The 25,777-nt window shown below is 41.2% G+C and overlaps 1 protein-coding gene and 1 pseudogene across 4 annotated transcripts in view; one reads left to right on the top strand and one right to left on the bottom strand.

The window, feature by feature from the left end:
* Positions 1 to 14,074: 14,074 nt before the first annotated feature.
* MYOM1 (myomesin 1) overlaps positions 14,075 to 25,777 on the bottom strand; it is a 136,687-nt gene continuing 124,984 nt past the window's right edge. For all 4 annotated transcript variants that reach the window (XM_077900166.1, XM_077900167.1, XM_077900165.1 and 1 more), the window contains 5 exons: positions 23,710 to 23,873; positions 21,440 to 21,476; positions 21,181 to 21,203; positions 18,772 to 18,827; positions 14,075 to 14,903 (listed from right to left, as the gene is read on the bottom strand). In XM_077900166.1, the coding sequence (XP_077756292.1) occupies positions 14,610 to 14,903; positions 18,772 to 18,827; positions 21,181 to 21,203; positions 21,440 to 21,476; positions 23,710 to 23,873 (574 nt within the window). In that variant the 3' untranslated portion in view covers positions 14,075 to 14,609. The remainder of the gene's footprint in view (positions 14,904 to 18,771; positions 18,828 to 21,180; positions 21,204 to 21,439; positions 21,477 to 23,709; positions 23,874 to 25,777) is intronic.
* LOC144315507 (NADH dehydrogenase [ubiquinone] 1 beta subcomplex subunit 10 pseudogene) lies at positions 15,963 to 16,575 on the top strand (annotated as a pseudogene).

The following is a 25,777-nucleotide window of genomic DNA, read 5'->3' as shown; positions in this document are numbered from 1 at the left end:
AATTTCATTCTAACATGTGAACATACTACTCATTGTAAATAAAATAGGAGTTCAAAGGAGAAATATGCACACAGCCTGGAAGGAAAGTTAAAAGTGACTTCATGGAGCAGATAAGCAGCAAAGAACAATTAGGATTTGATGGGGCAATATGAAGGAAACAGTGATTCTAGGGGCTGGAAAGTCATGAGCCAAGCTCACAAGACAAACTCATGAAATTTTGAGTAGAAGAATAGCAAAAAGTACATTCTGGAATACTGGTCTGGTTGTGTTCACCGGGATAGAAAAATGCTTTTTTTCTTCTCACAACACAGGGCCTCGGGCATCATGGAGCCCTAATCCATGTGTGTTGAGATAAATGAATGTCTTATTTATAATAGAAATAATCATTCTCCCTCCTTTATACCATTGGGAATACAATAAGTGACATGGTTCTTTTCTTTCTACCTTCCATTTTTCTTTCTTTTTACATTTTCTCTGATTTTTCCATCTTCAGACTCATTTCCCATCTTTCTCTCCTTCCTTTAGTTTCTTGGCCTGTTTGGAGTTTAAAGTAGACATGCAGGAAATGAGATAGAAGGCAGCACAGGACAGTGATGACTGCTGATCCTGTGTCCAGGACGATGGATGAGCGGCCACTGTACTTATCACCTGACATTTCCTCCCACAATGTTCCCACTCTGACTCCGGGAAGATGCCAGAACCATCTTTGCCAAGCCTTACAATATTGCCTGTCTTCCAGCTGAAGCTACTGCATTAACTATGTTTCCCAAAGTAGGATAATTTAGTCATCAGAAAAAGCATATCTTAGAAAAAGAATGTTGTACCTCCTTGTTTATTTATGGGCATCATTATTTTCTGACAAGAGTTTCTTTTTATAATTAGGTAATTCAGTTTGAGTCAACCGCTTCTTTGTGATAGATACTGTCCGAATAAATATTGTGAATTAAAAGCTTTATTTGTTAAAGTTTATTAAGTCTTACAGCAGAATTTTAAGGCTGGTATATATGTATTTTCTGCACAGCTAGGAAATAAAGTCAAATTGGATATTTTCTATGATGACCAAACATGCTCACATTTGGTTTTGCTTTCATGCAAAACATAATAAAGCACAAAGACAGAAAAAACAAAATAAACTAAGAATCATCAGCAATCATCCCACCCTATAGATACAAACTGTTATATATACCATGTTATATATAAAACAGCTTGATATATGTATCTTTGTTTTTTCCTCTTTATTTATTTATATGATTTTTAAATTTTAAAAAAATGAAAAGCATTTTCTTTTCCAACTGGGCAATATATCGATCAATACTGCTGCTCAGCGTTCCCTCTGTGGATGACTGTTTTTCTTAGCCAATCTCCTATCCTTTAGTATTAAAATTGCTATCCATGTTTGATATCATAAGTAGTGTTATATTAAACATGTTTATTCAAATATCTTAATACATCATCTCTTTCCTTACAATAAATTGTCTAATGTAGAATTTCTCTGCTCATGAGTAAACATTTAAAAAATTTTTCCATCCATGTTTCTGCTTTTCCTCCTTCCCTTTTTACAAAACTTCTTAGTTGCACTCTTAGGAAACAATGCCATGCCCAGATATATTGTGAAGGCCCAAACTTTCTGGCTCAGGTGCTGGATATATCTGCTCTTTTCCACATAAAAACCTGTTCTCTATAAATAACCTGATAAATGAATTCTCACCTGAGGGTGAGGTTGTGAGAATGTCACAGTTGGGAGCAGCCTTTGCTGAGAGGTGCTTGCTAATTACTGAAAGGAGCAGATGAGGTATGCCTGCCTGGGTTGGCATAAATCATCTCTCCCACAAGGTTTACATTTTAACAGGAAGTCACCTGACGATGAAGAAATGGTTTCTTAATTATATAATTTCAGCCACCTGTGAAGAAGTAGGGGCACCTATTCTGGGCAAGGTGAAGACAATAAATCTTGTTATTTCTGCAACCTCTTCCATTCATTGTTACTTATTCTGCTGACTCGTAAGGGGCTGCTGGGGGGAAAATATCTCTGAACTCCCAAATTTAGGCTTTCCACTATCTGGCCGTGACATGTTATCTTCTGGCCTACTTAGTGAAATAATTCATTCCAAATGGTTTCATCTTCTTGAGATTACTTATCCATTGAATATCATTTTTTTCCAATGTTCTTCTCCCCTTGTTGCCCAGCCTTAGACTCCATGGTCTAACTCCGTAATCACCTCCTTGCAAACTGGTCTTGACTCTATCTTGCCACTGTCTCTCTCCATATACTCACCTGGCAAAGTGTCTGTCCTCCATCATAAGTGCACTCATGCAACTGAATACTATAGAAAGTTGCACAATGCTGCTGGCCAGTCTCATCTTAAATATGTGTCACAGATTTCTATGGGCCCTTGACACTTCCTGGAAACCCCACCATATCTCCCGCTTTCTAAGCTGTTCATGTTGTTCCCTTTCCTCTCTCCCTAACCTGATCCTCATCTCCCTCCTGCATCTTCATTTCCAGCTGATGACTTTGCCTTGGAATTCATGAAGAAGATGGAAACAATTAGATAGGAGCTTCCTCATCATCTTACTATTAACCTCCTACCTCTGCTGTCCTCTCTTCTATTATGGCTTAGGGAAAGGGGCTCCATCCCTGTAGAGCCAGACTCCTGTCTGTGCTCGGGATGTCATCCCTTCTTGCTACTCAAGGACTTCAGTCTGCATCTTCACTGTCTCGCTCTCAATCCGCCTCATCAGCATCTTTCCATGTCTTAGCATCCTAGATGACTCTCCCCACCTTGCTCCAGGGCCCCTTCAACTACCATGTCGCTTCTTTACTCCCCAAACAACTACTTGAAATAATGATCTTTTCTCTGTGTATACTTTTTCCATTTCCATTTACTTTCAAACCCACTCCAAGGCTTCTGTTACTAAAACTAAACTCAGTCAATGCCAAACATCATCCTCATCTGATATAGCTATCCACTCTGGGATGGACATTCTTCTCTTTTGCCTACCTGACACTCACTGGTCCTCTTCCTACCTCCAAAGCCACTCCTTCCCAGTTGCCTTTACGCAATTCTCCTCCCCTTCTGGAAATCCAATTAATATATTTTTCATGTATAGGATTTCTATAGAAAGAAATCCAAATTCTTTTCCAAATTAATATGTCCTTTTGTCCATAATATGTGATTCCTACATTATAGGGCATATTTCTTCTTTTACTTCAATATTTTAATTATTTTATAGATTCCTTCATATTGTTCTAGTACCTCTCATTCTTAGATGGGAATTGTCTTACTTGTGATTCTCCCTTGGGTGGTTCATTTCCTGGATGGTTTATAACTTTTTCCTATGAGCTCATTTATGGTGGGTGTTGTTTACTATGAGTCCCACCTTCTTTGGTTTTGTAGACACATTAGAGGAAGGACAGGTTAGCTTCTTGTGGCCTCTCAGGACTGGTTGCCTTGAGTGTTCCAGTCTCTTGTTTCACAGATGGGAAAACTCCTTGGCCTTATACGGGAGTTCTTCTGACACAGGTTAGTGGCTTCATCTTCTGACATGTGTGAACATCATGTATTTGATTTGTACATTGGATGTAGGAATATCAAAACCTCAGCTCCCAACTCCTGAAGCTTGTGTCAAGTTCTAATACCTTTATCTGTCCAATTTTACTCTTGCACTCTACTTTGACTTTGAACTTACTGTTCATTTGCCAACCCCTAAAAGTTACTTTCATTCAACAAATATTTATCAAATGCCTATGAATGTACTAGGCACAATTCTAAGCCCTAGAGAGTCAGTAATGAAGTAAATACTGTCTTTGCCCTCAAGCATTACACTTTTGAGAGATTTCTCTTTCTTCTCCCATGCTCTAAATGTCTTAGAAACAATTTTGTTATATGTTATCCAGCATTTCTATTTATTTGGAGTGTATATGTATGTGGGAGTTACAGGGACAGGGCATCTTCCTGCAGCAGCTCTGTCTGCCAGAATGCCCAGCTGTTCCTCTTCCCCCACCTGTGCCCAGTGAAGTTGAGAGGATGGTAAGGCTTCAGGCATACCTTGCAGACTGTGAATATATTTCCATCCACATGTAACCTGAGAGGCAGCTGAGTAGAATTAACTATTAAAAGCGTGGACTTTGGAGCCAAAATGCCTAGGCTCAAAATCCAGCCAAACCACTTAATAGTTATGTAGTCTTGGACAAATATTTCTCTTGGTGCCTCAGTTTTCTCATCTGAGAAAGCAGTCCAATAATGGTATCTTCTTTATTATTATTTAGTATCTGCTTCTTTATCTTATTTAGTATCTGCTTATTAAAAGGATTCACTGTCTAAAATGCTTAAAACGGTTTCTGGCATATTGTAAATATTTTTTCAAAAATTTTATTTATTTATTTTAGAGAGAGATAGAGAATGCAACTTGGGGCAGGATGGAGGGAGAGGGAGAGAGAATCTCAAGCATGAAGCCTGACATGGGACTCTAGCCCAGGACCCTGAGATCATGACTGGAGCTGAAACCAAGAGTGGGATGTTTAACCAACTTAGCCACCCAGGCATTCCAGTAAATACTTATTAATTAGTAGCTGCCACACAAACATCAGTGGCTGCTGTTCACTGAATTGCATCCCTCACCTACCCAAATTCATATCTTTAAGCTCTAATCCCTAATGTGATTGCACTTGGAGATAGGGCTTTTAGGAGATAATAAGGTTAATTGAGGCCATAAAGGTGGAATTCAAATCCGAGAGGGTTGCATAGGCTCACCAAAGAAAGGCCACGTGATAAGTGAGAAGGCCACCATTTGTAAGCCAGTAAGAGAGCTTTCAATAAGCCAAATCAACAGCAACCTTGACCTGCGAGTTCTGACTTTCAAAACTGTGAGAAAATAAATGTTTGTTGTTTATGCCACCCAGTGTATGATATTTTGTCCTGGGAGCCTAAGAAGATTATTACAGTTGCCCACTGCTAAACACAATGCTCTATGTCTAGCAGGTCTTCAGGAGATGCTTATCTCTACCTTTGTTGCTCTATTCTGGTTTGTGTCCCATCTGCAAGCCTTATGGGTCAGGCCATGTTGGTGAGATGGCCCATCATAGGGGTCCACAAGTCTGGCTGGGCTGAGATGTAAGCTGGAGTAAGATAGGGAGCTAGGAAACTAAACTAGGTCCAAACCAGGGGAATGTCTAAGGTTTCCATGGAGATTTTATTAGTTTGCTGGGGTGGCCATAACAAATTACCAGAGACTAGACTTGAACAGCAGAAATTGTTCCCTTACAGTTCTGGAGGCTAGAAGTCCGAGATCAAGGTGTCAGCAGTATTTCCTCCAAAGCCTTTCGCCTGAGCTTGGAGATAGCTGTCTTCTCTGTATCTCCACATGGTCTTTTCTCTGTGTGTGTCTATGTCCTAATCTCCTCTTTTTAGAAAGACATTAGTTGTTTTGGATTTGGGCTTACCCTAAAAACATCATTTTCACCTAATTACTCTTCTTCTTTAAAGGTCCTAACTCCAGATACAGTCATATTCTGAGGTACTGGGCCTTAAGTCTCCAACATTTTTTGGGGGGAACATAATTCAGCCCATAACAAACACAGAACAAATTCTGCTGGACATTTCCTTTCTCTGGGGGTGTTTATTCCAGCTTACTCCTGTGTAGACTTGTCTGCTCCTGGGATGTGTTCATGGTGCCGAGTGATTTCTAACAAAAATAACCCAAAGTGCCTGGGTGGCTCAGTTGGTCAAGCATCCAACTCTTGATTTCAGCACAGGTCCTGATCTCAGGGTTGTGAGATTAAGGCTCCCTGCTCAGTGCGGAAGTCTGCTTAAGACTCTCTCATCACCTCCCCTCCTTTGCCAAACCCACCCCCCAAAAAATAAACAAATCTTAAAAAAGAAAAGAAAAGAAATACTCCTCTCCTCAGTCTCAGCATGGCAAAACCCCATGGGCTCATCAAAGCTCAGAAAAAACGCTCCTACTTTTGTGAAGCCTTCTCTGAGTCCTGTATTCCACTCTCTTCTTTATTCTCCCCTCACTATGAAGCAAGTATTACATCCCTCCTCTGAACTCCAATAACAGCTGAGTTATCTTCCTTATGAACTCTGTTTGTATGGTCCTTCATGTTCTGCTGTCTCATCAATTAGAAGTAAACATCTGAGGTAAATCTCCATCTGATGCATCGTTGCATTCTCACAGTCTTTGCTCTAACTACTTGTTGAGGGGAAAAAACGAGTGCTAACAAGTGACTGCCAAACTGATCTATATTCACACTGAGAGTCACATATTGAGAAGTTCCCTCAAATCTCTGTCAATAACTAACTTCTTTTAAGAACTTAAGGGCAGGGATCCCTGGGTGGCGCAGCGGTTTAGCACCTGCCTTTGGCCCAGGGCGTGATCCTGGAGACCCGGGATTGAATCCCACGTCAGGCTCCCTGCATGGAGCCTGCTTCTCCCTCTGCCTGTGTCTCTGCCTCTCTCTCTCTCTCTTTCTGTGTCTCTCATGAATAAATAAATAAAATCTTACAAACAAACAAAAAAACTTACATTCTTTGTGGAACTTCTGCCAGCTACCGAAGGTGAACACGTTGGGAGCTTGGGTAGGAGAAGCATGAAGTCAACATATGCTTTTCTACAGCAGATGGTTACATTTAGCATGAGACAATGTCATGCCAGAATGATGTGGAATTCTCAAGGATTCACACAAGAGGTCCACAGCAGAAGTGAATTGGGTTAGTATTTGTTTTTGGCAGAGACTTGGTTAATTTCCACATAAAATACTTTAAAGTCTGGAGAAGTAAACACTTTCTGAAAATTTTTTTCCATTTCGTTTTAAATGGAGTTCCTAGGGTTTGACTCTTGTTTTGAATGATGTCTTTGTAACAAACTTCCTGTGTTGACAAGAGCCACATTGCATTTCTGTAAATGTAGCTGAACAGAAATGAGGAACAGCTCCAAATTTCTTACTAGTTTAAGGTCTTTATGAAATTTTTTGAGATTTCAAGTCCCGTAATCTTTATTGTGTGTATATCTCTATAATATAAACTATAAGACAATATAATAACTATAACACACAACCATATCTTAAAATGATACATAATAATATAAATATATAAATGTATGTATATCTCTCTATAATATAGAAACAATATAATGGTAATAATATATAACTCCATCTCCATAACATACCAGCATAATAATATTTCAAATAATGTTTCAACTTTTTAAACTTTTCTAGTGTCTTGACTTATTTTGCTTTAAATTATTTATCAACAGATATCTGAACATTTACTGAATATCTTCAGCCTTATGGTGATACACTTTTCCCTCTATTTTAGTTTCATATTATCAAAATAGAGTGGAAATGGGACAAATTGGCTTTGCATTTCTGCTCTGCCAGAGATCAATCTGCTTCCACATAAAAGTTGTTCAAATGTCATTGACTCAGGGATCCCTGAGTGGCGCAGCGGTTTGGCGCCTGCCTTTGGCCCAGGGCACGATCCTGGAGACCCAGGATCGAATCCCACGTCGGGCTCCCGGTGCATGGAGCCTGCTTCTCCCTCTGCCTTTGTCTCTGCCTCTCTCTCTCTCTGTGTGACTATCATAAATAAATAAAAATTAAAAAAAAAAATGTCATTGACTCAGATTTTAGCAGAACCAGGGACATCCAAATGTCTCTGTTTTGTAAGACAGAGTGATTTGAGCATGACCATATTTTAAAATACAAATAAAAATTTTTAATCACTCTAGTACAACAGTTTTTTGTTATGTTTTTACTTAAAGCTTTTCTATTTCTTGGTGCCTCATATTTTAAGGCAATGGCCTTGTTTTTTTTAAGATTTTATTTATTTATTCATGACAGAGAGAGAGAGAGAGAGAGACAGGTAGAGGGAGAAGCAGGCTCCATGCGGGGAGTCCGACATGGGACTCAATCCCGGGTCCCCAGGATCACACCCCCAGGCTGAAGGCGGTGCTAAATCGCTGGGCCACGGGGGCTGCCCAACAATGGCCTTCTTAATGCAGCATTAGAAGCGTACAGCAAGTTTTTGAAATGTTAATAACCATAACATAGATAAGAAAGGACAGGGGATCCCTGGGTGGCTCAGCGGTTTAGCGCCTGCCTTTGGCCCAGGGAGCGATCCTGGAGTCCCGGGATCAAGTCCCACATCAGGCTCCCTGCATGGAGCCTGCTTCTCCCTCTGCCTGTGTCTCTGCCTCTTTCTCCCCCTACGTCTATCATGAATAAATAAAATCTTAAAAAAAAAAAAAAAAAAGAAAGGACAATATAAAAAGCTAAACTCGTCTAATTCTTATAGACAAAAAGTTGATCGTAGAAGCCAATAAATCATCTCTCTTCCTTTCCCTTTCTTCCCCTCATCTCCTCGCCGCCCACACACGGAGAAGAACTCATCCCGCCTCATTCACAGTCCAGGGAGATGGAAAAAAACAATTCTCACCCCTATTTCAGTTCCATGACTTCTGGCAGAGTCTGTGCAAAGGTCAAAGCTGCCTGTGATTTTCCACTGTCGCTGGACACAAACGTGGTGAGAAGGTAGGAGTTTTAGTGGCTGAAGTGCCCTACCCACTGCTGTGGGTCAGCTTGTCACGCCCAGGAGCCTGTGAGGAGCAGGGCCTGGAGCAGACCAGCACTAAGTCAATATTTGTTGATGAATGAAGGAGGAGAAAAAATGATAGTTTATATTTGTATTAGTATGAGGTATAGGTAATTGCCTTCTCCTTCACTTCTGAGGAGGAAACAAAGAATTTTTTTCCTTGTTGTTTCTTCATCTTTACTTTCAACACTGCTGAAACTTTCTCCTGAGAGGAAGATTTCAGATTTCTTGATTCCACTCCAGCAACGATGTTCTCTTCTCCCTCGGCACAGTTTTCTTTTCAGGGAAACAAAAAGCTCCTCTTGGTTTGGAGTGTGTGAGGAAGAGGCACATCTCCTGGGACATTCTGATGAAAGGGCACTGGCCTGGGGGAAGCTCATGAAGCAGGGCTGCCTGCCCTGACAGAAGTCTGAGAGCAGAGAATGTTCTGCTGATAGGAGATCTCTCAGCTTTGGGGCACCTGGGTGGCTCAGTCTATTGAGCATCTGCCTTCAGCTCAGGTCATGATCCTGGGGTCCTGGGATCAAGTACCGCATCGAGCTCCCTGCTCAATGGAGAGCCTGCTTCTCCCTCTTCCTCCGTGCTTCCCCCCACTCCCACCCCCCCCCCGCCCCCATACTTGTATTCTCTCAGCTTTAGTTTGTAGTGTAAGCTCTTTATGTTGCCTTAATATAATTTTTGGATAGTATTTTCTACAGGTAGAGAATGCCAGGTTGAGAGTTTTTGCTTGTTTTCCATTTGGCACTTTAAAGATTTTGATCCACAGTCCTCTGACTTCTATAGTTTCCCCTGAGAAATCTTTTATTATTCTTATGTTTATACGTGATGTCTTTTTCTGTCTGGCTGCTTTTAAGATTTTTGTCTTTATCAATGTTCTCCAGCAAATTTATTATGACATGCCTTGGTATTCTTCTATGTCTACACTTAATATATTCAAACTTTCCTCTGGCTTCTTGAAAATATAGAATACAGTTATAACAGATGCTTTAAGGTCCATGGCTGCTAATTCTATTATCTTTGTCATTTCTGGGTTTTTTTTTTTTAATTTTTTTTTTCTTTTCTTTATTTATGATAGTCACAGAGAGAGAGAGAGAGAGAGAGAGAGAGGGAGGGAGGCAGAGACACAGGCAGAGAGAGAAGCAGGCTCCATGCACCGGAAGCCCGACGTGGGATTCGATCCCGGATCTCCAGGATCAAGCCCCGGGCCAAAGGCAGGCACCAAACCGCTGCGCCACCCAGGGATCCCGGTTTTGTTTTTATTAATGTACTTCTCTTTCTGTCCCCCAAGTATGTATTACTTTATTAGATTATAGAGATCTGCTAATTTACATTAATGATTATAAAATGATACTAATGACATTTCAAGGTATATACCTACAATCCACCAACAAAGTACTGATCTACACATAGTTTATCAGATTTCAAAAGCAACTCAAGCATCTTTTCTTGAAATTATGATTACTTTGCTGTTGGAATTGCATGGTGTTAAAATTACTAAAATCTATTTTGAATTTTTATTATCTATTCAAATAATATTAAATTAATATTGAATTATTCTTGATGCTTCCATAATACTTGTCCATGAAGTATTTTTTCCAGTTTTATTGAGATATAATTGACATATAACATTGTATTAGTTTTAGGTATACAATATGATTTGACATATGCATATATTGTGAAATGATTCCCCAATAAGTTTAGTTAGCATCCATCACTTTGCATTGTTACAAATTTTTTTTGAGTGATGATAACTTTTAAGATCTACTCTCTGAGCAACCTCTAAAATATATAATGCAGTATTATTAACTATAGTCACCATGCTGTACATTACATCCCCAGGACTTATTTATCTTCAATGTACTTTTCTCCTGGTTGTTAGTTGTATTTTCCTGCTTTTTGGCATGCCTGCTGATTTTTTATTGGATATTCTCTACAACGAATTTCATACTGTTGGATAATGCATCCATTTAAAGTGTGCTGTGCTTCATTCTGACACACCCTTAGGTTATTATAGATATTTGATCCTTTTGAGGCTTGCTTTGACCTTTTGTTAGGAGAAGTCAAGAGCCGCTTTTCGTCTAGGGTTAATTTAGCCCTGCTACTAAGGTGAGAGACTTCTGAGGACTCTCCCCAATGTTCCACATATTACAAAGTCTTTTCATGCAGACTGGTGGGAGGGAGAACTGTTCCCGGCCAGTGTGAGCTCCAAGAACTACCTGACCTCCTGCTTCCCAGGGGCTCTTTCCCTGCATCCCCAGGGCAGCGTTCAGCCCAAGACCCACCCGCAGCTAGCCAGCACAGCTCCTCTCTTCTCCCTGCACTTGCTCCCACAAATTCTAGCCGCCTCTGCCTCTTTGAACTTCAGTCTCTGTCCCTTTAGCTCAATGAGATTGGCAGGTTCTGTTTGGGTTCCCACTGGTTGTACTGCAGTCTGAACACGCTGTCCAGGGCAATCGCAGTTCTCTCATTTCTGTTTCTTTTTCTCCCAGGGATCATAGTTCTCTATGTCTGTGTGCCAGTGCTCTATTTTTAAATAGTCCCCCCCACCATATATTTTGCCTGGTTTTCTAGCTGTTTATGGTGGGAGGACAATTTCCATAACAGTAATCCTTTGTGGGCAGACACAGAAGTCCCTTGTAGTGTAGTTTCACATTTGCTTCTCCAGAGCCACAGACATTGGCCATTTTTATGGGAACTCTTGGCTTGAGATTCCTACACCATGTGGTGCTGCAAATTTGAACCCCACAAGCATGCAGTACGGGCTTGAGGAATCCATTAACTTTGTTTTTCTACCCAGAACCACCCCCAGGCAGATGGCAAGCTTCCGTATAGCTTCTCCCTGTCAGTTGGTGATATTTTTACCATTCCCAATTTTTTTGACTAAGCTACCCTTTGCGTACCCCAGCTTTGTGCAGGATCTGGGTGTACAGCTGCCCATCTTCAACAATCTGAGCCATGTCTCTTGTTCTGATGTGGGTAGTAACTCTGGCCCCAGGCCAGTAGGGCTTTATCTAGGTAGAATGAATACGTTCGCATTACGACATCTGTGCATATTTGATTTTTAGGTACTTGTGATGTTTTAGATAATATATCCTACTAATAGCTCAGCTTTATGATTTTCATTTACAATGTTTAACTGATTGTGATTTAATGTTGAAGACTTACTGAATTTATATACAAAATGAGAACATTTAAGAGAACTCAAAAGTTTCCATATCTTTATACTTAGTTTCATATGTAATTAAAGTTATTTTAGTATTCAGAAATTTTTTGTTTGTTAAGTCAGATGATAGTAGTACCTAAAATGGAAAGCAAATATATTAATTTATAAATACAATTTAGTGAGTTAAAGGGAATTTAGTTATACTATTAAAGCACCCTTAAATCTTTCCAATGGCTAGATTTTTAAATAGAAAACTAAGATTTGGGGATCCCTGGGTGGCTCAGCGGTTTAGCGCCTGCCTTGGCCTGGGCGTGATCCTGGAGTCCCGGGATCGAGTCCCATATCAGGCTCCCGGTGCATGGAGCCTGCTTCTCCCTCCTCCTGTGTCTCTGCCTCTCTCTCTCTCTATGTCTATCATAAATAAATAAATAAAGAAATCTTTAAAAAAAAAAAGAAAAGAAAAGAAAAATAAGATTTTAAAGCTAACCCTCAAGGATTTAGGAAGATCTAGATTTTTAAATTTATTACTTTAATAGACAGAATATTAATTTTATAAAACAAAACTGAATAGTCTTTTTTGAGCTCTAGTATGATCCTCTGTGTACCAGTAGCCCACATTTAGCAGGTCACAGATTCATGAATTCTCATGAGTTAGAAAGACTTTCAGCATCATTAAATTGATACATCTATACTTTTGTTCTATTTCCCCCTGTAGAAACAGCAGCTTTTTATGTAAGCCATCAAATCATAATGTAGTTGAGTTAGTTTGGTTGTTAGTGCCTGAAATAATTCTTTTTTTTTTTTAGAAAGAGAGAGAGAGAATTTTAAGCAGGCCTCACTCCCAGCACAGAGCCTGATATAACCCTGAGATCATGACCTGAACTAAAATCAAGAGTGAGACACTTAACTGACTGAGCCACCCAGGCACTCCTGAAATAATTCTTATAACCATTTTATTGAGGAGTCTCAGCTTATAGAGCTATGAGTATGAAAGATATTTTTTTTCCCTCACTGCCACTTTATTCTATCAAGTCTCTCTGGACTGGATGGCAGGGATATTAGTAATGCACTTTGATTTTATAAGTTTTCATACAATTTCAGAACTTGGGACACAGTGTTTTAAAATTGTGTTTTCATTGGATTCAAAGCCCTTCTCATTTTCTCTCTGGTCTGGGTTCCAGTGGTGTGGAACCGGGGGCTCGGTTAGCAGATTCTGCTCACACACACACCTCCCTTCTTCCCTTCCCCCAACTCTGGTGACTTTGCTGCTGGTTCTTAAGAGGGGTGCTTTTGGGATTCTAAGGGGGGTCTTGGGGGCCTCTCACCTGCACAGCTCCTTGACATGCAGAGCTGCTCCTGCTTTCCTCCTTTACCCTCTCTTTGGCTCCCCTGCTGGTGTCCACCTTCCTTTAGTCCTCTTGTCCAGAGAGCCCCCTTGCTGAAGAAGGAAAAGCTTTAGACTGCTCAAAGTCAGCTGCCTTGGCAGGGTTCCTTTGACCCTTGAGAAGTGCATCAACTTGCCACACTTATTAGTAAGAGAAGAGCGTCTCTCTGCTGCCTGGTGTTCAATGTCATGGCAACAGCAGGGGCCACTTGGCTGCACAAGGGAATCAGCAACAATCAGATGAGAGGCAATTTCTAGTCTCGAACTTTGCAAAGGAGAGGATGTGTAGGTGGATCTCCAAACTTATGAGGGAGTCTGTCGCCCATCCCTGACCTTTGGTAGGAGGATGGAGAGGGGAAACCTCTTTTCATCATAATTTTCCTCCAGTGGTTTGTGAGTGAGTACAAGTGTGAATGTTTCTGTTTGTGTGTGTGGTGCATGTAAGCAATGGTGGTGGTAGCGGTTGTGGGGTAGAGGCTGGGGAAGAACCAAATTTCCTAAAGCAGAATGCTGCCTGTCAGTAAGCCCTGAAAAGAGGGGCAGTCTTCCAAGCAGACAGCTCTCTGAACTCAGAATCAGGGTTCTTTTTTCCTTAGCTGCATGTCCTTTGTCACCAATTCTGGCAGTAGACTCCCACACCATCTTATTATCCCTAATTGACACATTACATGCAATTACTTTGGGTATCTTAACAATGGAATTGACTTGATTGTACAGTAAGCCACCAGATGTACAGTGACAGAGCAATTTCACACCCCTGAACCTCAATTGACCTTGGGTGACTCATCTGATCATGCTATATAAGTACTGCTTTAACCAAAAGGAATTTAAATTAGAAGATGTGCTATAGAGGTGATGGGAAGGATGCAGCAGAGACCACCCAACTGAGCAGCCAAGCAGGAAGAATGAGAAAAACACTGATGGGAAAGAGGAGAGGTGTGAGGACTGTTTATTAATACTGAGGAGGCTCCAAATCACAAGACCGTCAACAGAAGTGCACGTCATTATCATTAACAACACACAAAACATACCAAGTGGCTTAACAATTTGTCCCCATCTTGACAGGATGCTGAAGTGTGATTGCAACCCATGAGAATTTACTGAGAAAAGTCTAGCCGAGTCCAAACGCTGGTTCACAACACATACATCTGCTCTCTGACCATCATTCAACGTCCCTCTGACTTTATTCTGGTCTTCTCCTTAAAACTGTTTCCTAATATTTGTGCTACAAATGGTATTTTCTTAACACGGAATTTGTAGATAAAGAAAAACTATTAAAATGTTGTTAGTTGATGGTTTTTTATATGAATAAAAGATTTTACAATTTTCCCCTGAGCCAGCACAAAAATAGGGAGTAGAAAGCATGAAGACTTCCTTATACATAAGCTCAAACCATTTGCACACAAATAACATAAGGCAGCTCAGCCCAGCTCCCCTTGCCCTTGCACACCCTCTGGGTGGTCTCTGGTCACTTGGACTTCTTGTTGCCTTTCTGGGACTGCTCAGTGGCCTTTCTTGCCTCCTCCTCTGGGATGAACACACTGATAGTGAAGTCGCTGATCTCTGAGCCGTATTTGTTCTTCACAACCAGCCCATATTTGCCAGAGTCGGCCGTGCTCACCCCATTGATGGTGAAGTAGGCAGTCTTGCCAGCCTCGAACTTGACACTGCAGTGGTCATCTGGGACCAAGGGCTTCTCATTCTTCAACCAGGAAACCTCTGGAGTTGGGTCGCCCCAAACGATGCAGGTGAGATTAAGCGCCTGTAAGACACGTTTTATGACAGAGAAGGAAATATATCAGGTACATTGATCCAACTTCAAGAGTCTGGTGGTTTGGCAGGACCTGAAGGAGGATAAATATAACTCCCCCCTGGAATGACGGGTGGAGTTATGTGGTGTCTGCACCTGCATGAATTACTATTTAACTTCAATCCTGAGTAGGTTTCTGTAGGATCTCAGCTTTCTGGCTTTGGGAAGGCTTCTCATCAGAGCCACACAAAGGAGTTTGTTTCCAGTTCCCATCTGCACTCTTGCTTTTGTAAACACATAGATGCCTTTGCTCTTGTGTGGCATTTGGATTCTGTCTCAGTAGAGAAATCTCATTGCCATAATCACCACCTGCTCACTTTGCATTTAGTCTGCCTCACAGAGCCCGGCAGCAGAACCGTAACAGCTGTTTCAGATAATGGGACTAATTTTCAGGTTCCATCTCCCTCGTTTTATTTCCCCCCAAACCCCACCCAGTCTGTTGCAGTTGCTAAGGTGCCCTACCAAAATGTATTCCTATTTCCTGATATTTTATTATATTACCATCAATGCTGAAACCCTCTTATTTTAAAAGATCAATGCTTAGACCTATAATTTTACTTTACCATACTTCTTGGTTGAAAAATTCATGGATAATTGTAGATTCATGAACAGTCATAAAAAACAATAGACAGACTGTGTGCTCTTACCCAGTTTCCCCCCAATAGTAACATTTTACAAAACCATAGTATAATAACACAACCAGTACACTGACAGTGATGCAATCCCCTGTTCCCACTCAAGATTTCCCCAGTCTGGCTTGCACTCATTGGTATTTGTGTGTGTGCGGTTCTATTCAATTCTATCACTGGTCTAGGTACATGTATACACCCCCTCCGCCAAGATGAAGAACATTTATTGCCCTCACAAGGATCTCTCATGTTGCCCTTTGTACCCACGCCCACTCCCACCCCCTACCCCCAACATCCCAACCTCATTTCTAACTTCTGGGAATCACCAATCCATTTTCCATTTCTAAAATTTTGTAATTTCTGGCGGCGGGCGAACTAGGCCGTGGGACCCAGGCGGAGGCTGGGGTCGCGCCTCCGAGAGTGGACTGTCCCCTCCAGGCACCACCGCCGCCGCCATGCCGGACAGCTGGGACAAGGACATGTACCCCGGGTTCCCGCGCCGCACGCCGGCGCCCTCGCCGCAGACCTCGGTGCCCAACCCCATAACCTATTTGACGAAGGCCTTCGACCTCCTCGTGGACCGGCCGGTGACCCTAGTGAGACAGTTTATAGATCGGCAGCATGCAAAGAACAGGTATTACTACTACCACCGGGAGTTCTGCCATGTGCCAGACATCACGGGGTGCCAGGAAAAGGATGTCTTGTGCATGTTTGAAGCAGAAATGCAATGGAGAAGAGACTATAAAGTGGATCAAGAAATCATCAACATTATCTAGGAGAGGCTGAAGGCCTGTCAGCAGCGGGAAGGTGAGAGCTACAGGCAGAACTGTGCCAAGGAGCTGGAGCAGTTCACCCAGGGGGCCAAGGCCTGCCGGGACCACTATCACGACCTGGGAGCCCATTATTCTGCCAGGAAGTGCCTGGCTAAACAGAAGCAGTGGATGCTGGCAGAGAGAAAAGCTGCTAAAGAGGCCGCCTAAGGCCGCTCCTTGAGCCTCTTTACGAGATTATCATCAAAATAAAGAATAAGAAATCAGTTTCTGGTAACACCTTTAATCTCCAACCTTGACCTACTGATGACCTTACTGGTTTATCTCCCTTTAAATTCAACTACTGAAGAGAAATAAAGGCACTATTAACAAGCAATAAATAAATAAATAAATAAAATTTTGTAATTTCCAAAGCATTATATAAATAGCATCCTATCGATCCCGGAGTCCCGGGATCGTGTCCCGCTTCGGGCTCCCAGCATGGAGTCTGCTTCTCCCTCCTCCTGTGTCTCTGCCTCTCTCTCTCTCTCTCTCTCTCTCTCTCTCTCTCTATGTCTATCATAAATAAATAAATAAATAAATCTTTAAAAAAAAATAAAAAAAATAGCATCCTATGACATGTAACCTTTTGAAGTTGCCTTTTCTATTTGGCATAATACCTTGCAGATTCATCCAAGTTACTTCAGGGAACAATAGTTTGTCCCTCTTTATGGTTCCTGTGTGTGTGTGTGTGTGTGCACGCGCGTGCGCCTATAAAGGTCATCTGGGCTGCTTCCAGCATGCAACTATTATGAATAAAGCTGCTGTTGAACGTTTGTATATAGGTTTTTATGTGAACATAAATTTTAATTACTTTATGATAAACGCCCAAGAGTACAACTACTGGGTTATATGGTAAATGCATGTTTTCTTTTTTGAGAAATTGCCAAACTGTTTTCCTGAGTGGCTGTATAATCTTGCCTTATATTTCTAGCAGCAACATACAAATGATTCTGTTTCTCCACATCCTTATCAGCATCTGTTGTTGTCACTCTTTTAATTTTAGCAATTCTGATAGATGTTATGATATTTCATTGTGGTTTTAACTTGCATTTCTTCTATGGCCAACAATGTTGAATTTACTTCACGTTTGAGATTCCATTTTTGCATTTTTTTCTTACCATAATCCAGAAATTATAAGGGAATATATAATTTACAATATATAGGGGAAAGGCTATTCTCCTAAATAGCCCTCTAAAAGGTCTTATCACTTATTACCTCTTCTTTAAGAGTATTATTTAAAATTTGGAGATTAGGAAATCTGTTTTCCTTCCATGGTTAAGTAGCATCTCTTACTACATTATTCTACAAATACATTTCAGCAAGAAAAATAATCAAGCCATTGTCATCAAATTTATCCAAGTGAACAAATTTATACCAAGTGCCTCTACCTATACCTAAAACTTTTGTTTTTCTTTTTTCTCCATTAAGTGAGGAATATGAAAAATGGAGTCTAGAGACAAAAGCAGTCCTGCAATGGTTGAACTTAAAGTTAGCTGTGGTCTTATATTCCACCTGTGAAGAAATGTAGCTGGATGAAACCTGCCTCTCACTAAAGCCTTTCCACATGCTTTCTTTTAACCCTAGTCTACCTATCATATGTCTTCACTGGGAAAAGGTTTCGTTTTAAACAAGTACGCCTCTACTATGGCTGGCTTACTGAATTTGTTTTAATGAAACAGAGGGATGAAGAAAGTGAATCCAGGTTAGAAATTATGTTCATTGCTTTTCAGAGAGATTATTGTGGAGCCAAGAAATACAAGTTTAAAGTTAAACGGAAAGAAATCAGAGGTGCCTGGGTGGCTCGGTGGTTGAACATCTGCCTTTGGCTCAGGTGGTGATCCTGGGGTCCTGGGATGGAGTCCCACATTGGGCTCCCTGCTCAGTGGGGAGTCCTTCTGCCTCCTCCCCCTCTGTGCTCTCTCTCTCTCTCAATTTTATTTATAATAAATAAATAAAATCTTGAAAAAAAAAAAAAGAAATCAGTTTTCAACTGAAACAGAGCCTATAGAAATTCATGGAGCAGGATTTTTTCCTTCATAGGGAAAGAGGTCACATCTTTCTTCAACCACATTTGTCATATAGTTGTGATTGAATATGTTTTGCTTCTTATAATATGGAAGGGTATCTCTAGAAAGAGACTAAGTGGTCAACATGTGCCCCCATAGGTGAGCTTGAATCCTGATGCTTAGCCTACAAACACTGAGATGACTGGAAAAAGGACTTTATTTTGAATCTTGTATTTGGCTATTTTGAAGTCAAGCCTAAGCAGCAATGGCTTAAGATGAAGATTGTGGGAGTTCTCTTAGACAGAACAAAGTCTGGGCACCAAAACCTATTGCTGGTGTGGAAGAAGCAGGGACAGGGGTGCTCCATGCTTACCTTGCCTTCCTGGATGGTGACCACATCTGGGAGACCACCCACCACTCGGGCACGATCTGCAAGAATAGGTGTTTCTGGTTAATCACTGAAATGAGGAGTACCAGTAATCACACTCACAAAGAAGCCCCCCAGGGAACAACTTTCCAATTTAGTTTCCTTTTCCTTACAATTATTTTATACCTGTTTTTAATATGCAAAGTTAGAAAAGAATTCAGTAATTTTGGATCCTTCCCCCTACAGATAATTTGTGGGCATGGGTGCCTCTACCTATACCTAAATTATCAGCTTGAGATGGCTTTGTGGTATTAAGACTTGCTCTGTAATTTTCATGGCTATTTTCAGCTGTGGCCCTTCTGTAGCTCAGTGGGTCTTTGTTCAAGGAGGCAGAACAGATCTCTATGGACAGCCTCCAAGTCTGCTTGGCCTCTCTTATAGGCTTCCCTATGATTAAAAAAAAATTTGCATAATTGGAGGCTGTACACCATGATATCTGGAGACTTGTGAAGATGTGGGCTTCCTTTGAGGCCTTTCCTAGAGAGCTTCCCTTTTTTTGTCTCCTGGTAGTTCTTGGCGTATAGGGTTATGGAGGGCTACTATATCTTTGGCCATGAGTACAGAGGCCCCCAGCTGAAGGGATAAGGTATGGGGGGAAGGGTGCTGAAATCCAGAACTTATCTCTTGCTCCTCTGCCCCCACCGAGCCCCATGCTCTGGAAGTGACTGACTCAGCCCCAGGGAATGACGACTTTCTGTAATCTGCTCAAAGGGACATTTGTCTGACACTGATGCAGTGGCCATCACCCTCTCACCTTTAGGCCTACTTCAATTAATGTGTGACTCTAGATCCCTATTTCTACAACTCCCTTCTCCACTAAGTTAGACTAAAGCTTTGAACAAGCTTGAATCTTGACTGCTTTCTCCTGCTAATTCCATTGTACCTTGCACCATTTGGAAGCTCAATTCATCATCTGGATGTGTGACATCAGGCAAATCACCTCACTGTGTGGACCCCAGACTCCTGATCCCCATGGGGGGAGGGTTGCATTACATCTGTGGACATGAAGTTACCCAGCTCTGCTCCATAGCATCCATGGGATTCCTCTGGGGACCCTGGGAGGAGGGCCCAGGGCTGAAGAGGGGCACTGAATCAGGGAGCCCATTCCACCTTCAATTAAGCTAACATGGCTTTTACCTATTTTATATTTTGGATCTGCTTGAAAGACATTTTTTGAATTAAGCATCTCTTGGCTTACAAAAGGTTAAACACATGGGGCAAAAACAGCACTAAAGTCTCTTCCAAGCTTTAAACTGCTTTGATGCAGACATTTCAGAAACAATTCATGAATTGGAGGGAGGGTCAGGGCTCCTTGTCCACCAGAGTTGGAGAATGGGGAGTGGCCATCACTATGGACACTGGCTTAGCTTGTGCATACAGGAGCGGAGGGGCACACTTGGTACCAACAAGAAGCGCTCCCCTCTCTTGCTGCGCTCTCCCCACATGCCCTGGTGCTGGCATCTGCCCCATTGGCCAATAGCAGCTGCCTCACAGCTCACAAACCCAGCACAAGAGTGGGGAGAGGCTAAGAGTAGGAAGGAGAGAAGAAAGCAGTGCGAGTCAAAGATGAAAAGTTCCAGGTGACCAGGAGCTACTGAAGGCTGGCAGATGACTTCACCTCTCATTCCCCATCCTGGTTCCCTTCCACTCCAGCTCTGGACTGACGCTATAGTTTTAACCCTCAACAATTCTCCAATTCCGCCTCACAGGCTCAGAGAGAACCTGAATGATTATGATAATTAGTTCATAACTCTCAGAATCTTAAGAGACTGAGTTCTAGAAATCTCCATGTATGAGGCAAACAGTTGACAGAAGTTAGTAGTGTACACATTTCTGGGTACACAGACTTGACAGTTTGGTGTTTGCTCATTCAGACTGTGAAGTATTCAAGAAGGCCTTATTTGGAATCTTTTATCCTACAGGGGCTCTTAGGAAAATGCAGAAGTGTCTGTTGGGCAACTGGTTAGAGTGATTTACCTGATGTCAAGTTTATGATGTTTCTTATTTCTTCTTTAATATATAGATATTCTTTACTGATAGATTGTGCCTGCCCCAAGTGATTAAAAACTTATTGTGTAACTTGTGCCCAGAGATTTCTCAGGACTCCCAGTGGTTGACTCAAGTGACATTCTTAGAATGTAACCTGAGACCTTTTTTTCACAGACATTCTTACTCCAGAGACTAAAAGAAAACATATGTAGAACACCTAAGATTCAAAAAAAAAAAAAAAAAAAAAAAGAATGAAAGAAAAGGGGAAAAAAACTTCCACCCCCTGCAGTCACAATAAAAAAATAAATAAATAAAAGTTATGTTTTGAGACTGTTCCAGGAATACATGGGAAGGGGGTTTACTTACTTTTCTCAGCAATGGCAGCTTGTCTGTGGTTGAGAGAAACGAACAAACACGCAAACAAAGAAGAATTTTGTTTTAGTGTGACTTCAAAGTAGTGAACCTTGACTGCATTGCATTGCCTCAGAGATATTGGGCTGCTCAAAAAGCAGTGGGAAGTGCTGTTTTTAGGCATTTGCTAAAATGCAAGACCCTCTCTGTTAGGTGGGGGAGCAGCACACAACGTTCCAGAGAAATCGGTGCACACAAATGGCAAGCGACTTACTTTAATCTCTGGAATTCAGCAAAGGCTTCATCGTATGCTAGAAGAGAGAGAGAAAAAAAAAAAAAAGAAGTTAGAATGTTCTCACACAGAATTGATGACATACAGGAGTGGATTAAAAATTCATAGCCTGAGGTCAGTGTGGTATGGACATAACTAAACTGACTTCGAATAAGACTGCCTGCCCATTTACTCTGCAACCTGACGGATTTAATAAGAGAAGCCAACACTTTCTGGGTAGAAAAGGTGAAGTAGTGGATTTTAGAAGCTCCCAATTCAGTGAGAGACCTTCCTTTCAAACAGAAAGGCAAAGATTAGCTGTGCCAAAAATAAAGTGGTAATAAAAGTGATTGTGTGATAAGCATCCTGAACATCAAAAAGGCTTTTCTCTTATTAAATGATCCCAAACGGCACCACAGCCTCCTAGCTGAACAGTAAATGTCTCCCTGCTGCGAAGTCTGGTCTATCTGTGTTAAAGGGCAAGGAGCTACTACGCTCATAGCCTGTTGCCAGTGTCTGCCTGAAGCAATGTTTATAAGGTGGGCAGAAGCCCAGATAAAAGACAGGGAGACAAGGACAGGAGAGCTACAGAGTTCTAAAATCTTTATTCCTCCCTGAACCTGTAAGAACAAGCCACTTTGAATGCTTCAGGCTAAAAGGCAGCTTTATCTTGAAATCTCTCTTAGCTCCTCTTTAAGCTTCTATGTGGTCTGGGAATCATAATTATTTTATGTCTAGAAAGTATTTACATAACACTAGGCCAATCCCCCTCCTTTTACAGATGGGAAAAATAAGCATAAAAAGTTGGCCTTCAAGTCTCTGGAGGTAGACCAGTCAGGCTTAGCCAGGCTAAGCATTCAATACTCTTCCTTTTGCCCACACTACACTGAGAAGAGTTGGGCACTGCTGACCCAATCTGCTTGGGTGGGCCAGCGAGTCAAAGAAAAAAATTTTTTTAAGGTTTAAATCTATCCACCCTCTTCCTGTTTCTGGTTTTCAGTTGTGTTTCAAAATGTCAGATGGACTGCAGAAGAAATCCCCTGTTAGTGCAGCGTATGACTCAGGCACAGTGGGGCCTGAGGCAGCCACTCCCATCTTTCTAGTCCTCATGAGTGGGAGGCTGGGTTGCCTGGGGTGCGTGGTGGGGGTGGGGTGGGGGTGCGGGTGTGAGGGGAGCTCAGCCCAAAATAGCTCAAGGCAGGACTGCTGAAAGGCTGTGCTCTTAATTGTGAGTCTACTCTCTGAGGATTAAAAACACTAAGAGTTCTGGAATATTCCGATCACATTTTAGTATATGAAGAAGTGGAAGAAAAAGTCAGCCCGTGATATTCTTGAGGAATGTTAGGCAGAAACTGGTCAGGAACAGTGGAAGTAACACCCCGAGGCATAGTCCCAAGGCCTTGAGAGGGAATGATAGAGACAGAAGCTGGAGGCAGGGACCGTGATAAATAAGCTACACATTAAAAGCCTTAGGGCACAACATCCTGATCTTGTAGTTTCCCAGACCTGGGGGCTGACAGAGCAAGAATCACAGTTGTACATGCTCCCTCTCCTCTTCCACCTGTCTTAACTGTTTAACCTGTGGTGGTTGATGGCTGCATATTACCTCTCATCTGTATGTATGTGCGTCTCTCATTACTTCCTGCTCCTCTTCCCTTCTATCTCCAGATGCTCCCATTCTCTCAGCAAATGACCAAGAAATCTGAGGCCACGAGGACCCAATTTTTCCAACTTTCTTCTCTTTTCCTCAATATTGATTTTTGCTTATTGCTATATATTCACCCCCAATCCCCCCACTGACCCTCCGCCCCCAGGTTTCTGAAGAAAAAGGATCCCCGCTCCTTTCCAAAGTCAATGCCTTCACCCCTGCCCTCATTCTTCACCCCTGCTCATTCTTCAGAGCACAGATATATCAGTTATTCCCCTTCACTCACATCTTCGATCCTTCCAGCCCAATTGATTTCTTAAGCTCTATTAAATATGCTCAAATTTCAATCACCATAACAGTTCTTTTTCAGTACTTGTTCTTACTCAAGTGACTAAATCCTGCCCTTCTTTGTGAGCATCTTCAAGTTTATTGTCTCTATACTTTGCCCCAATACTCCAAGACCCACTGAATTCTTGCTTCTACCACCATGCTGAATTTAAACTGCTTTATTAAACTTTCCAATCATCTTCCAATAGTCAGATGTAATGGCCTCTTATCACCCTTCATTCTTTTTTAAAAGCCTCCTCCTCCACAGGAAGTTCTAATCTGTGAAATATTCATTTACCTTGTCCAGAAAGATCCACCATCTTCTGGTGTCCAGTTTTGCCATCAAAGAGTTCCATTATATATTTCCCTTTGTCATTCGGAGTGGGCTCATTGATTTGCAGCCAGATCTGCTCCCCGGTGACCCCACTCTTAACTCTGTCTGTGTACTTAATAGGAGTCCCACTGTTCATAGCAAAGAAAACATTGTTATCATTTGCTTTCATCCAGAGCTGATTTTTACTCTGTCTCTCTTTGAAGGTCTGGCCATAGAGTTTTATAGGGTTTCAAACAACATGTTCAGCTTCAGAAAAAGTATGGGTCCTGAATCACAGAACTTGGATTCCAAGGCCCTGGGTGGGGGTGGGGGGTCGGACAGTCTGTACATTGAACTCTCAACAGCAGTCTGGAGCCCTAGCAGATTGTAACACTAATACTTCTCAGTGGTATTAATTATCTTTGTCTTTGCTTAGGTTGATTTGTAGGACTAAGAGAATCTTTAAAGTGAAAAGGCCAAACTACATATTATATTACTGCATACTTTGTGCAGATGGTCTATGGCTATAAATCAGATTTTACAAACTAATTAAAAACAGATTTAAGGAGGTTCATCTGTGGCTGACATCTACTGACATACGTGCTTACAAAGCTATTTAGAGCATATGTAAATATGTACTTGCTAGTAAGGCCAAGAGTAAGTGAAAAGCTGAGTCTCTGCCAAAATGAAAGAGGCACCTTCTCTGTTTCTGGACATGAGTTTCTCCAAAGTCTACAGTAGGTCATGAGCAGACACAGACATTGCATTCTTTACAAGAGAATTAAAGCAAGTGGAATCCTTGACTTTGTGATCTGATGGTCTAGAAATGTTAGTTATAAATGAAGTAAGAGAAGGATAGAGGTAGGCCTACTCTCAATGAAGCTAAAAGAAACTTTATGAAGAGTTTGTAAACATGAGGAAAAAAGAGAAACAGTATACAAAACTACTTAAATATAGTAACAATTATGCATAGAGAAAACACTGGAAGTATACACTACGGCTAGGAAAACTATGTATGATATTATAAGATCTTTCTAATATGTAATATGATATTATATTTTCTAAAACAAGCATGTATTACGTTTGCAGTTGTAATAAACTAAATGAACCAAAAACTGAAAAGCAAAAATCTCCACTAAAAAAGAAACATTCAGCATTTTTTTAATATACTACATTCTTTAAAAGATATTCACAAACTGCCCTAAGAGGGGTGCCTGGGTTAAGTGTCTGAGTTCCACTCCAGTCATGATCCTGGGGTCCTGGGATCAAGCCTTGAGTTGGCTTCCCTACTCAGCTGGGAATCTGCTTCTCTCTCTGCCCCTGCCCCTTCCCCGTGCTCGTGCTCTATCTCTTTCTCAAATTAATAAAATCTTAAAAAAAATAAAATAAAACAAAATAAACTGCCATAACATGTAGGGTAAAGGAACCCATCTGTACCCTCAGACTCCAGTCTGAGCAATATTGTCTTAAAGAGTTAGAAAGATGGACAGTCCTTGGTTTTGTTATAATAAATCTGTTTGACTTCTCTAATCTCTGACTAGCATGCATAATAATACCTACATTTGTAAAGCCCTTCATGGTTTACAAAGTGCCATAAATTTTTATTCTCTCATTGGCTCCATCAGTATTATGAGATAGAACAGGTATTACTGCTCCTATTTCATATGGGAGAAATCTGAGATTTCAGAAAATTAAATGACTTGCCTCAGATTCAAGGGAAGATAGGAACAAAGCCAAGACTAAAATCCATTTCAAGTTTTTTTCCTGTTACGCCACATACTTACGTAAAGACAGTGAAGACAATCAGTCCTTGATTCTTGAATGTCTCATAGGCACACAGGTACACAAAATAGTCATTCAGTTGACTAGACCAAATAGTGTAAGAGGTTTATGTCTTGCTAGTCTAATAGCAGCTTCCTCTTAAAACTGAATGTTCTAATTTTTTTGAACAAGTAATTCTTTTAAAGATGATATAAAACTTTTTGATGATTCAGTTAATTTATCTTCTTTTATTCTTCAGTCTGATATATTAGAATGTCCTAGATGTCACAGA

Source organism: Canis aureus, chromosome 6, assembly GCF_053574225.1.
Source record: "Canis aureus isolate CA01 chromosome 6, VMU_Caureus_v.1.0, whole genome shotgun sequence".
Taxonomy (NCBI): Eukaryota; Metazoa; Chordata; class Mammalia; order Carnivora; family Canidae; genus Canis; species Canis aureus.
The sequence above is the reverse complement of the archived record's forward strand: the minus strand, read 5'-3'. Positions and strand labels throughout refer to the sequence as shown.